Below are 14,966 nucleotides of genomic sequence, written 5' to 3' on the forward strand. Positions count from 1 at the left end.
GCTGCTGGAAGGCATGAAGGGCTCTGGGGGACAAGTCGGTGATCCCATTGTTGGTCAATGTGAGGCTAGTCACCGATGATAGAGAGTCGCTGTTGAACACTGTGGAGTTGAGGTGACCCACATTGTTCATGAAAAGGACAACAGAGGTCATCCCAACAGGAAAGCCTGTAATGAAATTAGTTAAGTCAGTTATTCAGTGTGTCCATGAGAAATATATATTAGTCTGATCAAACATTGTATTCTCTGGTCAAACATTGTATATATACTTATGTTGGCCAATATTTATGAATCACGCGTGTTGGGGAGGGGGGGGGGTGTTTGCTGATACTAAAAAGACATTTACAGATTTCTTTTTTTTTTAAATGCCGTCATTTATGATCAAATTTGAAAAGCGCTTGTGTTGAATAGAGCGATCTTGTAATTCCCCACTTACATATTGACTGGTACGCTGTATCGGCATTGTGTTTGAAATGTTTAAGTGTCAGATTCCAAATATCTTTTGACAGGAACTACTTGATGGAACCTTTGTACAGACAAAGTCAACGGTCAGCAGCTGACACTCGGAATGTACCACATCTATGCAGCCCCACACCAGGAGAACAAGGGCAACTGGGAGAATACAATTTAAATGATATTTATATCTACTGTCTATCAAATTAACCTGGCACCTAGAAATGTGATAAAGCATGGTAAAGTCTCACCCCACATGGTGTCCATATCTGCAGCGGCATGTGAATAGTTCCAGAGGGACAGGAGCTAAGAGTCGACCAGTTACCAAGATACAGGTTTGGTCTGCTGCGGCTTTACCAGGGATACAGAGGTCACTACAGAGATGTTGAACTTGTGGTGTCACAGTTGGATGATAAAGGCAGGGACGGTTTAACACAAGCCCACCTGGAGTTAGAACCACCTCTTCCTGCTCATCCTGAAAGAAAACAGGTCCAGCACTGACTAATACTTAAGATTGCGCTTAGATTCTGTCAAAATGGTCTCTTGCTGGGTGGAATTTCATATCTGGGTCACGGATCAGACCCCGCACACCGCTGCAATAATGGTCTTCATTGCTGACAACATACGATGAACAGTCTTCTCTGCTCAGAGACTCTGTTCAGCGTAGCTGACGACATGAAGCTGCAAATAAATATGAGTGGCAGAACAAAAAAAAAAAAAAAAAAAAAAAAAAGGAAGGAATGAATATTGGGTTTGACGACATATTTATTGAATTTCAGTGCCTCTTGTTAAAATAAATAAGTGGTATGGTAAAGAAATAGTAGTATGACCAAGCATGGAAAGTACAGTATTAAAAAATTGTGATCAATACCAATACAATCTTTTAGTGAATATAAAACACCTAAAATACAAAAAACTGCAATTAAGTACACAAGAATGCAGCAAATCATTAGAAATCAAGTTTTCAAAAGCTTCATTTGGAACCAGTAGTTGTAGTCGATCTCCAGGGCCATCTTTCTTGGCCCTTGTCAGTGTTGCCGCTTTTTTAGTGTTTGGTTTTAATTAAACGTGTTTCTGAATCAAATTGGACCTTGCGTTTTAACGAAGAACTGACAAGCCTTCGCTTCGTCTGTTTTTCTATAAGCCACGTAGGTTTTGTGCAGGCCCATGAGCATGGGAAGAGAGAGCGATTTAAACCAAACCTTCACAACATCTCTTACAATCGAGGTGCTTAATATTTCAGCTAAATTTCAGATACTTCATGAGCGTTCTCGACAAGCCTGGTTCAGGGAGCCCTTTGCTCAACTCAGCAGTCTGAAGTCACTTATGTCAGTGAGTAAAGTGCTTGTGCAACACTTCAATTTGATCTGGAGGCCAGAGTGTTGCTTTAACTGAGTGCTTTAAAAAAAAAAAAAAAAAAAAAAAAAAAAAAAAAAAAAAGGATAAAATGGAACACAGAAAAAGGAGGAAGGAGGATGAAGTGGCAGTTTACCCCCTTTTTTCCAGCAATGTTGTCATCTGTAAAATAATTACAACAACAATTGCAAATATGTTTTCCATTCATGTATATATTAAATACTGTCATTCAAATGGCTTACAGCGACCACCTCTTTGAAACAGAGCACGCTGCTCTTTGCAGGGATGAGGGTGGAAGGGAGAGAGAGTTTAAGAGAGCAGGCGTCTTCTGCTTGCAACTGCTTGGTACAGCACGAGGACAATGGGGGATGAAGTTGACCACTTCACAGGACAAAGTGACCAGTGGAGAAACAAGATTAGCAGTAACATCCGATTCGTGAAGAGTAGGAAGGAAATCATAAAAAGAAAGAAAGTGACAGAGAGAAAGACAGACATGGGTAACAGAGCATATTGTCAACAGGACCATCAGTTCTCTACAGCTGCTCTAACGGCTGATGAGCTTCTTAAAGCGTTCCATGAAGATGACAATAGTCAAGTACCATGACGAGTGAAGGCCAGCGCACGGACGTCTGAGGCTCGCCCCAAAGACGCAGCAGACATATCTGAGCAGCACGTTTGGGGAGACAGTGAGGCAAGTTGGCAATACTTTTTGATTTGTTTCTGACAAGTTTGGAGAAGATTTTGACTTGATCTGAGGACCAAGAGCAGAAGGTGAGTCCAGGCCCTGCAGGCTCAGTGTAGTCCAGAAAAGACACAAGCCCTCTGTTTCAACAAAAACAAACCAGGGACATTCGACAAAGCCTTGAAGACGAGAGGGTGGGCTGCGGCAGAAGAGACGAAGATGGAGACACCAGTGCCAAAACCAATAAATACTTCAAGTACCAAGAAATATACCACATTTACAATAAAAAAAATATTAAAATAATCACCTTCTTCATCACCACCACATGCTGCACCAGTTTGCATCAATAAACAAACCCTTAATGATTCATCAGATCAAGAGCCAGGAGGTCCATTCACTCAAGCAACCAAAGAGTCAGTCCAGCTCACACCACTTTTTAGAATTTGTTTTTGTTCAAAATAGTTTTTTGCAGGGCACAGGTCCAAACATCCTTCATCTCCTCTCAACTCATTTCCCACTCATATTCTTCTTGGGCCCAGCCGGTCTCTTGACCTGCCACAGGTGGTTGTGGATGGTGAGGGCATCCACGCTGACAGACACCGTTTTGGCAGGGATGACTGTGAACTGCTTGCGGTCTGAGCTGTACTTGTACAGCTTGTCAATCATTTTTTTGCTGATGTTCTTGGGCCCGGTGCCTGTCAACTTCTGGATCTCTTCCGTGTCAGGGAAGTAGGAGTAGAGAGCTCGGAACTGACAGCCACCATCACGGAACAGGATCATAAGGTGGTTTGATTCACACTTTTCTAGCTCCTACAGAGAAAAACAACCCTTCTGTGACAAATGCGTTAAGCAGCATTTAATTGAAAACTAACGCTTTAATGGTGGGTGCAAGTGGGATGCAAGTGACAACTCACCTCGAGGATTGAGTTTTTCTGAGCTTCATTTACTTTCCCAGCCAAACAGCAATGAGAGATGGCATTGTGAATGATTGGCTTGTTTGATTTTGCACTTGGTTCCTTGAAAAGTTTTGGACCTAAAGAGAGAAAGTGGGGAGGGTGCACGCATTAATAAAAAAAAAAAAAAAAAAAACCACCATCAGTCGTTACGAGTGAGGAGCCTTTGATTGAGCTTTTACCAGTATATTCAGCCATGGAGGTGGAAGTTATGGAAGACGCAGTTGAGCCATTGTCCCAGTCCCTCTCAGTTGTCCGGCTGGAGTTGCGGCTAAGGCCAGGGAAAGACTCAGGTCTTTTGGGGTGAAGAGCTCACTCTTGAAGACTCTTTTATGACCTCGTGGTTGTTGGCCTCAGCCATCTTTTATGTGTGGTCTGCTGGGGAGGTAGCATCTCTGCTGGGACAGAAAGAGGCTGAACAGGCTGATCCGGAGGGCCAGCTCTGTTCTAGGATGCCCTCTGGACCCAGTGGAGGTGGTATTGACAGGTGAATGGTGGCTAAGCTATCATCCCTGCTGGGCAACATCTCCCACCCCATGCAGGAGACCCTGACAGGACTGAGCAGCTCCTTCAGTGGCAAGCTGTGGCACCAACGTGTGGGATGGAAGAGATCATTCAGAAGTCCTTTCCTGCCACTGCTGTCAGGCTCCTACAACAGCTGACCACACAACACACATCCAATACACAACCATCTCCACTTCTCTTAACTGCAATATGTCTATATCTCCTACACACCAGTAACACCATCTCCACTTCTCTTACTGCAATATGTCTATATCTACCTACACAACCAGTACACCATCTCCACTTCTCTTAACTGCAATTCTTCTGTATCTACCTACTTTGTACATATGTAACATCTTGCAAAAAATAAATGTATATACACACATATTTTTACCACTCACATTCACTGTTTTATACTATTCTAGGACTATTTATTTGCTTGTTTGTACAGTGAACATTTATATTATACAGTCCGTGCTGTTGTCTGTTGCTGCTTGTACTGTCCACTTCCTGCCATGACAATGTAAATTGGACTAATAAAGGATCATCTTATCTTATCTTATCTTATCTTATCTTAACAGAGCCACATTTATACACAATAACCAGTCAGTATGTAACAGTGGAAGAACAATTTATTACACAATTTCAAATTACATTATGTGGGTAATAACACTGAAAAAAATGTGAAATAATTGTCAGAAAGGGAAATTCAATACAGAACTATATACAGTGTTATAAGATCGATTGAATATACAGCAAAAATATACTTATAAATAAAATATACATTTAAATACAATGAAATTAAAAGATTAATAAGAACACTTTACAATTATTTGCAATCGTTAGACAGTGCAAACAGAGCAGAGGTATTCTTTGTCCACTGCTGGAGTGCTGACTTGTGCCAGTGTTGGGGCGCACCGAGTAAACAGAGGTGTAGGGGTTTCTGGGTACATCCTGCAACACACAGCCAGAAATAAAATCAGAACCCCTCCGCAACAAAACTATATTTCTCAAAATATTATGTGACAATCAATTTCGTGTGTATTCATATACTGTGAATTGTACAAAGTAATATGTTGATATATTCTATAATAATATATTTTATATGTAAGCAATATATAAATGTATGAAACAGGATATATGCAATTACTGCAAAATACTGCAATTATTGCTGTTTTCATATATTGAATAAATACATTGTTATACTATTTAAGATATTATTATATATACTGAAAAATGTACAACATTAAATGAGATTATATATTGAAAACGGCATTGCAAATATATGGGGAAGTTTCTCATATATTGAAATATATTTGCCAATTTATTGCAATAAAAATTCTAGCGTACAGCAATATACGTTTGTTTTGTAGGGGAAACATCACGGCAGAAAGAGTTTGGGGAGGGACATGACGGGAAATTTACCTGTTAGTTTTAGTCAGCAGGCCAAATGCCACCCCATGTTGTTCTGGTGAGTGGCTCTCAGTCCCAATCTGCCTCTCCTCCTCCTCCTGGTCCTCGGGAATGACTGTCTGCCTGCCTTTCTTGGAAATGATGACAGAAAACACTATTACTATGAACACTGTATTAATTCCTACTAAGAACCAAATGAAACCCCATGTTGTCCTGCTGAGTGTCTCTCAGTCCCAAGCTGCCTCTCCTCCTCCTTCATCTTATCCAGCAGCGCCACCATGAGGCTACAGGATTACTGAATGTGTGTAAGAGTTTGAGGTTATTCCTTGCTGAATGTATTTTTATGTTACACGTAAAATATTCTCACCAGTGATGGTTTTATCAGGTGAAGATTTTAAGTTGAACTTCTGGTTGACGTCACAGCTGCTAGAAAAAAAAACACAAAAAATGATCATATTTACATTTACATATTTTCATGCTAATTTTTCTGTCTCCTCTGTAAACATAAGAAGCATCGTTAGTTATTCTGGTAACAAGAGAGGCGGCGGAACAATTTTGGAATATAATTTAATAAACGTGTCAGGCGCTTGCGGAAGCGGTGGCGGCGGCGTGGACGCTCAGCCGGCACTGCGCAAGGTGGCCTGTAAACCAGTTCTTCATGTTGTGCTGGAGGGTCACTGGAGCAGGGCAGCTGTCTCGCAGAATCTTCTTGTCCTTCTTTTGGGGTGACTTGTGGTTCCTGCTGCTGAGGAGACTCCAACCGTGAAGGACTGTCCAGGTCCACATCTGAAACGATTCCAGGCTCAGCATCTCTGGAGGCATCCTGCAAAACACACCAAGAAATAGAGTCAGTCCTGCTCCAAATAATCACAGCAGAAAGAGTTAGGGACAGGGACACAACACTGTCTTTACCTCCAAGTTGACATCGTTTCTGCTGTCCTGTGGGCGGCTGCAGTCCTTGCCCTCCTCCTCCTTCTGGTCTGGGGGCTGGTTTTCTGGCCGATCGACTTCTAGGGAGGCCGGTGGGTGGGGGTCCTGCTTCAGCCAATCAAGCAGCTCCAGCAGGAGACTGCAGGATAAGTGTGACTGAGCCACAAATGTGTGCTGCACAGACACAGAAAATGTGAGGAATATCGTCACTGTTACACTCAGACTGTGCTGCTGTGATCACATGAGGGAAATCTTACTGAGAGCAGCTTCCTCTGCACTGGGTCTGTTCTGAGCTTTCTTCTTCAGGCAGGCTTTAAGAAAGCTGGCGAACATCTCGGACCTGATGAGAGAAAAGTCAATGTTATCTTACACATACATACATGTAGACACAACGAGCCTCTTTTTGGCCTCTTTGCTGACCAAAGAGGTCGATATTCAGACTCTCAGTTAAATTTGAACATGAGCTGTAAAGGAAAATAAATAAAGAGCCCATTTTGTAGGAGCAGGAATTCTATCACTAATGATCAACAGGGTTCATGATGGACAAACTCACCTATATTTTTCGGCCTTTAGTGTTGGTGGCTTAAAGTGTTCAGATGATATTTCTGCAAAAAGCCTTTAAGGAAAAACACATGAACATGAAATGAGCCACCGACAGGGACTTTTTTCACGTGACACTTGTGTTAATGTGAATGTGTGACTTGAATGCAAGTGTTTACTCAGTGTGTGTTATGTGAGTTAAGAAGATAGAATACGCGCACATGTGTGTGGGGTGGGTTAAGGGCTTGATTTTACCTGTCGACCTTCATATCGGTATTGGGAGGTTTCTTTTCTGCCATTTCAATAGCAGTGATGCCCAGTGACCAGATGTCACAGAGACAGTTGAAGGGTCCTTTGGTCACGGCGACAATCACCTCCGGGGCCATCCTATACAATCACAAACATATAAACACACGAGGTCTGGAAAAGAGACCAACACACTCAGTAGTTCCTTCCTCTCAGGAGGACTCACCAGTGGGGAGTACCAGAGACATTTCTTCTTCTGTCCATGTCGCTGAAGTTGATTCCTGATCCCAAGTCACCTGTTGAAAGAAATGAGAGAACATTACACTCACTTTACATAAGTTCTTCTCTCTGTCAGGATCATTGGAATTGGAGGACCAGGGCAATACTCACCAATTTTTATTGCACCCTGCCTGCCAACCATGATGTTGTCGCCTTTCACGTCGCTGTGGATCACCTTCATTTGGTGCAGATAAGCGAGTCCCTGAAACACACACTGTTAATCAAACACTGAAAACCAGATGAATGTCTGTTGAGTGCGAGTGTTCATGTGCACTTACCTTCAGTGTCTCTCTGCACACAAATGCTATTTGGTGGTCACTAAAGGCACCAGCTTCTGTCAGTACAAACAATAAGCAGTAATCAGGATGAGTAGGCCAGTAGATCACACAATGAAAACTCCACAGTCATGTTAACACACATCATATGCACATAAGTGCTGCAGTACCTTTGTAAAGATGTTTGATGGAGCCCTTGCAGTACTCCATGCAGATCCACAGGAGATTGTTTCTATAATAACAAAACAATGATTTCATTTATCTTCAGATGTAAACCAGCCACCTACATCACTCGTTACATTTCTCCATCACTTCACCCATTTCTCTCCCTCCCTCCCTCTGTATTTTGCTTACACTATGAAGCTGTCTTTGAATCCCACAATATTGGGATGATGGCATCGCTCCAGAATGTGGGTCTCTTGCAAGCGCCGTTCTGGGTTCTTTCCTGGAAACCGAATCATCTTCACAGCTAAAAGCTCCTGTGTCTCTTTATTCTTAACCTGCAAAATAAAAAGTAAAGTAAATAAAGATCACATACCATCTTATAACACACACTGCACACACACACACATATTGCACTACTTTAAATTACCTTCCACACTCTGCCAAATGATCCTGTCCCCAGGATCTGAAGAATTTCCATGTTGTTGGTGGTCATCTTCTCCCTCCGCTGCAGAGCTGCTTCAACTGCTGGCTGTAGAAAAATAGTACAGTGACAGCTTTAACATCTCTGATTTTTAACAATGTGTGGACATGCAAAACAAGCACATTTCTAAAGTTTGCAAGATGGTCAATTAGAGGATTTCACAATGTCTCCCATGCCCCAATCTCTCAATATGTTTGGTGAAATTTGTGCTGATTGTAAATTCCACTGGTGCGAACCTATTAACATTCATAAGCAGCCCAAAAACTTTGTTCAAGTCCGCAGAATAAAATATGATCATGAAGCCATGAACAGACTGACCTGCTGGTGCTGCTCCGCTGACGCCCTCTGGCGGTCGGTGGTGTTCCGTTCTGCTCTGAGGTAAAGAGAAGAAGAAAAGTGAGCAAAACCTTCATATTTACACACACAGGTTATGTCGAGCGAGAGTCCAATGTCTGTGTGGCTAGTTAGTTAGTTGTAGCATTGCTAACTAGCGACTCCCCCTTTTTGTAGTAAAATAAAACAGGATTCAAGTGTAAATTAATTCTCACCTCGTCTGGTGCATCGCACAGTAGCCGCGATGACTATGTCGCTCCAGCGTCCTTCTCTTTCGCAGTAAAGTCGACAAAACGCCAAACTCCAAGACGAACCGAGTCTCTGTGTTTTGAGGCACTGAATACAGGACTCTGTGTTTTGTGTACAGTAGTCATGGTAACCTGTCATGTCATGTTGGCGGTGTTGTTTTTAATCAAATAATTTTGTCCATTTAGCATCTTCAGTCCACTTTTTACTTAACCGTCAAATTAGAACTTGTGCTTTAGCGCCCTCTGCTGACACAGTTTTATCATGACAGTCGATGAATAAAACCAGGCGCTGGGGTCATGACGGATATATATATACACTACTCGCAATAAAATAGGGATATTGTTATTTACATGAGTGCTTTTCCTATTTGTTCTGAATTTTAATGTAATAAGTAAAAGTTCCCTTTGATATTAGTAATAATGTATGAGAAGAAACACAATTTTTATTAGTGTAATAAACAGTAAATTCCTCTCATCTTTAACGTTTAAACACAATAACCAATCAGTGTGTAACCGTGGAAGGACAATTTCACAGTTTCAAATAAATCAAACACACACAAATAATTTATTTTATGCCAAAATAAAATTATGTTTTATAACACAGTGAAAGAAATGTGTTTAAAGACACTCAGATTAATGGATATTTAAATTATACATGTAATATATATATATACACTCCCAACTTTTCATGTTATTGACCAGACACATTTCCTACTTTAAAAATAATGTTGAGAATAAGAACCTTTTTTTTTTTAAATCTGAGGTTATAACAGTTGTGAAGCGCTCCAAACAATGTGTGAGGCTTCCAACTTTGCTATGTAGAAAGCAGCAGAGGTGAGGTTAGTGGAGAATTTGCATAGAAGATTTTGGTTAGGACAGAGATGATCCGTAGAAAGGCAAAGTGAGGAGAGGAGAGAGTTAGTGGTCAGGAAAGAGTCAGAGGTTAGAGGATGTGTTAACACCCGAGTAGGTAACACACTCGCCTATGAACGAGAAGACCCAGATTCAAATCCCACTTACTACCACTGTGTCCCTGAGCAAGACATTCATCCCACAGGCCATCAGACACCGGAACACTTAGGGACTTTTTACTCTGGACTGGATGTAACATCAGACGAATCCACCCTTATCTGTCAACCCAGGCCACCCAGATACTGGTTCAGTCCTTAGTAATCTCACGACTGGATTACTGTAACTCCCTTCTAGCTGGTCTACCTCTATATACCATCTGACCTCTACAACTAATACAAAATGCAGCAGCACAACTGATCTTCAACCTTCCCAAGTTCTCCCACACCGCCCCTCTGCTACGTTCCCTCCACTGGCTCCCAGTAGCTGCACGCATCAGGTTCAAAATACTGATGCTGGCCTACAAAGCCAAACATGGAGTAGCACCATCCTACCTCACAGCCCTTATTACACCTCGCACTGCACCTCGTATACTCCGAGCCTCCAGTACTGCTCGCCTGGTCCCTCCATCTCTGAAGGTAAAAGGAAGACATTCATCTAGACTCTTCTCTGTCTTGGCCCCTTCTTGTTGTCTGTCTTATGTACAACCGAGTGAATAAAAGATTGTATTCATAGTTGGGGTCCTAGTGAACCAGAATTGATCACTTCATCGATGGTAACATGAAAGCACGTTGTAAGTCGCTCTGGATAAGGGCGTCTGCCAAAAGCTTTAAATGTAAATGTAACGTTGTTTAAATGTGACATGTAGCACCAGGTTCTGGAGAAACATTGTTTTGTTTCACTATGTACTGTCATGTATGCAGCTGAAATGACAATAAAGATCAACTTCAAGTATAAAGTATTTGCCTTCAAATAATTTTACTTTTGATTCTAAAGTATGTTGGTTTATTGTGGCTGTAATGTCTAATTTTATCCAGTGTCCTTGGCTGTTTGGTGCCCTAGGCAGGGCCCACACTTTAGAAGACACTTTACTGCACAGATTCTGTTTGTTTTAGTTTTTTTTCTGCGATTTCGCAGAACCCAGGAAAAGTTCATTATGACATAATGAACTTGGATTTTCAATATTAGGAATGAAATGTGCTTTATTTGGAAGCAGCCCGTCCCCTTCCCCTTTCGATAGGTGTTAGACTTCAGCCCAGCAGCACTACAGAGGACCTCATGCTCACGTCCCACATATGTGGGTGTGATAGAATTTAGAGTACACAACGACGCTCCTTATTCGAATTGTCTGTTCCACCTTAAATACTGCTCAGGAGACTACAGTAGGATTTATTTTACATGGAAATGTCCATGTAAATCATAGATTTATGTGCTGAGCAAAGTTACCAGGTCAGTTTTACAATTAAAAAAAGTTTTGGGCCAGAGTCGATACTATTTCCACACATCCTATTTTTACCTTAGAAAGCATGAAAACATTTAGAGCCACATGGAAAATGTTATGCGTCTTGCAATGTTCGACAATGTGAATATCATTCCAGAGCTTAACAAAGGCTACAGGATAGGGATATGGCAATATAATGAGGAGGCTGACAAAAACCAACACATTTTGTGGAAGATAACAGACTGTATTAAGTTCTGTGGTGCCTTTGAGCTTGCTTTTCCATGGCATTTTCAGAGAGCGTGTGGACTCCATCGTTGGATGCTGTAGTACACAAACCTCTGCAGATTTTCACTGTGTTTAAAGGGTAGACAGTGCAGACTGAACCTGTGGGCTGCATGTTCCCAGTTGTGAGGGAGCAGTTCCTTGATGACACAAAAGAGTAATCAAAAAACATTTACATTTACAGCATTTATCAGGCGCCCTTATCCAGAGAGACTTACAATCAGTAGTTACAGGGACAGCCCCCCCGGAGACACTGAAGGTTAAGTGTCTTGCTCAGGGACACGATGGTGGGAAGTGGGGTTTGAACCTGGGTCTTCTGGTTCATAGGCGAGTGTGTTACCTACTAGGCTACTACCACCCATAGTGAAAAACGTGCACGTGTTAAGTAGATATGGGTGAAAACAAGTGACATAAAACACAGACATTGCTTTTTGCTTTTGACTATTATCTGCAAATCATTAATTAGTAGTACTTGACTTAATAGGTAAGACATACCTAGCATGTATTGCAGAGTGATCAGAAATTTTACACTTTTTGAGAAATATTGTATCATATATGAAGTCTTTGCACTTCCTGATGTAAGAATGATAATATTCTAAATATAATATTTAATTTATGTCAGTCTCAGGCATTATGTCAATCATCAGCTGTGTGTGAATATACTGCATTTTGTGCTATGTTTTATCGCTTTGTCCTCTGCTTGTTTGTGTGAGTTTGCTTCCCACCGTTCTCTGGTCCACCGGCCCTGGTTCTCCACCACCTCGTGGAGGGAGATCAATAAACGCATACTCGTTGTCCAGCAGCAGATTGTCATCTCCAGGGGATCGGGAGCCACCTGTAGGGGGAGCCAGTGAGCCTGAGCCGCTGCATCGCCCATTTGCTCCGCCCTCTTGCAGGGGGGTCTCTGTTTGGGCTCTTGCCCTTTCTTCTTGGTTTGTTTGAGTTCTTGACCCACATCCTTCTGTTATAGACCCTCTTTTCCTTGACACTCCTGTCCTCAGTCTCGATCTATCATCAGGCTCAGGATGATCCTGTGAAACTTCAAGCTGCTTCACTGGTTCAAAGATAAACTGGCCGTTGTCTGAATCTACATTGTAGTCTACTGGGAGGAGTGGATCCTGCTGAAAGCCGGGTCTGAAACCCCTCTCAGCTACTATAACTCGATCGTCTTCTCTCGAGGACAGAGCATTTGATGGCAAAGCTGTAACAGAGACTTGAGGATCTGCTGTGATGTTCCCAGGAGGACAGTTGTCTTTACAGCCAGCAATCACATCAGTGTTAAACTTTGGCAAGAAAATGAATCTAATCACGTCCTTACTGTCTGAACTTTGTTCTTTTATTAAGACTGGCCAGGTCGCAACTCTACGAACAGACTTCCGAGGTGCCAGACCACTTCCATCATGGCAACAATGGTGCTTTTTAGATTCTACGTTTTTCATAGCCGTTTTTGTATCAATAGTGAGGTAGGGCAAGTTTTCCATGTCCTCTGGAGAACTGCGGTGTCCCTGTTCCAAACCTTCGTTCAAACATACTTTCTTTTTCTTCTGCAATTTCATTTTGAGGTATTTTTTTCTGGAGTGCATTTTCATTCTTCTTCTTCTCAGTCCTACTTTTATCATCTGGTGATAAGCTGTGCAGTCTTGCTTCAGTTTCTCTGTGATCTTTGTGTGGATTTCCTGACTTATCATAGTTCTGACTGAGGAATTCTGTTCTGGAGAGCACTGGGCCTGCAGATTTAGACCGGTCTCTTATTCTGTTGCTTTGGGTCAACTTGACTGAATCCATGTGATGGCAGTCTGTTACTTGGGATTCTACAGCATGTATTGGTGAACCACAGCAGGGATTCACTTGTTTTCTTCAGATATTTTCTACAATAAAGAGCTGAAAGGACACAGACGCCACACACCAGGGCACAGAGAGCCACTGGGGACAAGTTACTGTCATTTGCCTTAATATGGTACCATCAACATTTCAATCACCTCTTAGACGTATAAAGTGAAATATATATATTGAAGTCATAAATCTTTACTCACCGATGAGAAAAATAAGTCCTGGGTATCCAATAGTTAACCCCACAACTGGTGTGTGTGGTGTGGTGCTTGGCACAAAGACATCAAGTTGCAGACATGAGATGTTCCAGACTGGACGTCCCCTAAGCACAGCTGGAGTCGAGCAGGTTACTGCGGTCTCGTTCTCCAGACAAGAGGCGTTCTGTAAACCTTCATAAATCATTTCATGCATTTTAGAGTGTTCAGTGTTTTGGGTTCATTCCTTAATGTGGATCAGTATAAATAATGATAAGTTCACCTTTCAAGAAGACAACAAACTCCCCAAAGAGCAACCTTCCACAGGAACAGTCCCAAGGATTTCCATCTAGGCGTACCTTGGTGAACTTTAAGTGGTTCAGGGCCATTGGATTCAGATGCATCAGGCGGTTGACTGAAAGGTCTAAATGGGCTAATTTGTGGAGAGCACTGAAGCTTCCTCGAGAAATGGTGTGAATGTGGTTACGAGACAAATTAAGACTGATTAGGCCTGTGAAGTTGGACAGATCTGCCTGATCTACAGCCTCTAGACTGTTGTTGTACAAAGTGATATTTTGTAATTTTTCAGGGTGGCTGAACCATGTGTGGTTTATTTTTGCCAAGTGATTTCCATCCAACTTTAGGTTTATGAGCTGCTGGAAGGCATGAAGGGCTCTGGGGGACAAGTCGGTGATCCCATTGTTGGTCAATGTGAGGCTAGTCACCGATGATAGAGAGTCGCTGTTGAACACTGTGGAGTTGAGGTGACCCACATTGTTCATGAAAAGGACAACAGAGGTCATCCCAACAGGAAAGCCTGTAATGAAATTAGTTAAGTCAGTTATTCAGTGTGTCCATGAGAAATATATATTAGTCTGATCAAACATTGTATTCTCTGGTCAAACATTGTATATATACTTATGTTGGCCAATATTTATGAATCACGCGTGTTGGGGGGGGGGGGTATTTGCTGATACTAAAAACACATTTACAGATTTCTTTTTTTTTAAAATGCCGTCATTTATGATCAAATTTGAAAAGTCGAATAGAGCGATCTTGTAATTCCCACTTACATATTGACTGGTACGCTGTATCGGCATTGTGTTTGAAATGTTTAAGTGTCAGATTCCAAATATCTTTTGACAGGAACTTACTTGATGGAACCTTTGTACAGACAAAGTCAACGGTCAGCAGCTGACACTCGGAATGTACCACATCTATGCAGCCCCACATCAGGAGAACAAGGGCAACTGGGAGAATACAATTTAAATGATATTTATATCTACTGTCTATCAAATTAACCTGGCACCTAGAAATGTGATAAAGCAGGTAAAGTCTCACCCCACATGGTGTCCATATCTGCAGCGGCATGTGAATAGTTCCAGAGGGACAGGAGCTAAGAGTCGACCAGTTACCAAGATACAGGTTTGTCTGCTGCGGCTTTACCAGGGATACAGAGGTCACTACAGAGATGTTGAACTTGTGGTGTCACAGTTGGATGATAAAGGCAGGGAC

The 14,966-nt window shown here is 42.0% G+C and overlaps 2 protein-coding genes and 1 long non-coding RNA gene across 4 annotated transcripts; all 3 read right to left on the minus strand.

Moving 5' to 3' along the window:
• Nucleotides 1–4,787: 4,787 nt before the first annotated feature.
• On the minus strand, nt 4,788–6,449 carry LOC114800035 (uncharacterized). 2 transcript variants are annotated; one of them, XR_003751313.1, is made up of 4 exons: nt 6,271–6,449; nt 5,726–6,181; nt 5,371–5,485; nt 4,788–4,899 (listed from the first exon to the last, which is right to left on the minus strand). It is a non-coding gene; the product is annotated as an uncharacterized LOC114800035 (long non-coding RNA). The 2 variants fall into 2 exon arrangements; XR_003751312.1 differs by having other exon boundaries at nt 5,371–5,489.
• A 76-nt stretch (nt 6,450–6,525) lies between these two features.
• LOC114799620 (mitogen-activated protein kinase kinase kinase kinase 2-like) lies at nt 6,526–9,042 on the minus strand. Its single transcript, XM_028996412.1, has 11 exons — nt 8,823–9,042; nt 8,593–8,647; nt 8,221–8,322; nt 7,983–8,128; nt 7,799–7,860; nt 7,632–7,687; nt 7,465–7,555; nt 7,301–7,370; nt 7,084–7,215; nt 6,842–6,904; nt 6,526–6,628 (listed from the first exon to the last, which is right to left on the minus strand). The coding sequence occupies exons 1-11, from the start codon at nt 8,834–8,836 to the stop codon at nt 6,526–6,528; spliced, it is 894 nt and encodes a 297-aa protein (XP_028852245.1). The 5' UTR covers nt 8,837–9,042.
• Nucleotides 9,043–11,309: 2,267 nt separating this feature from the next.
• On the minus strand, nt 11,310–14,870 carry LOC114800030 (leucine-rich repeat and fibronectin type-III domain-containing protein 3-like). The gene is made up of 5 exons (XM_028997090.1): nt 14,793–14,870; nt 14,606–14,701; nt 13,735–14,268; nt 13,461–13,646; nt 11,310–11,567 (listed from the first exon to the last, which is right to left on the minus strand). The coding sequence occupies exons 1-5, from the start codon at nt 14,806–14,808 to the stop codon at nt 11,503–11,505; spliced, it is 897 nt and encodes a 298-aa protein (XP_028852923.1). The 5' UTR covers nt 14,809–14,870; the 3' UTR covers nt 11,310–11,502.
• Between the last annotated feature and the right edge of the window lie 96 nt (nt 14,871–14,966).

The sequence above is a fragment of the Denticeps clupeoides genome, chromosome 11 (assembly GCF_900700375.1).
Source record: "Denticeps clupeoides chromosome 11, fDenClu1.1, whole genome shotgun sequence".
Lineage (NCBI taxonomy): Eukaryota > Metazoa > Chordata > Actinopteri > Clupeiformes > Denticipitidae > Denticeps > Denticeps clupeoides.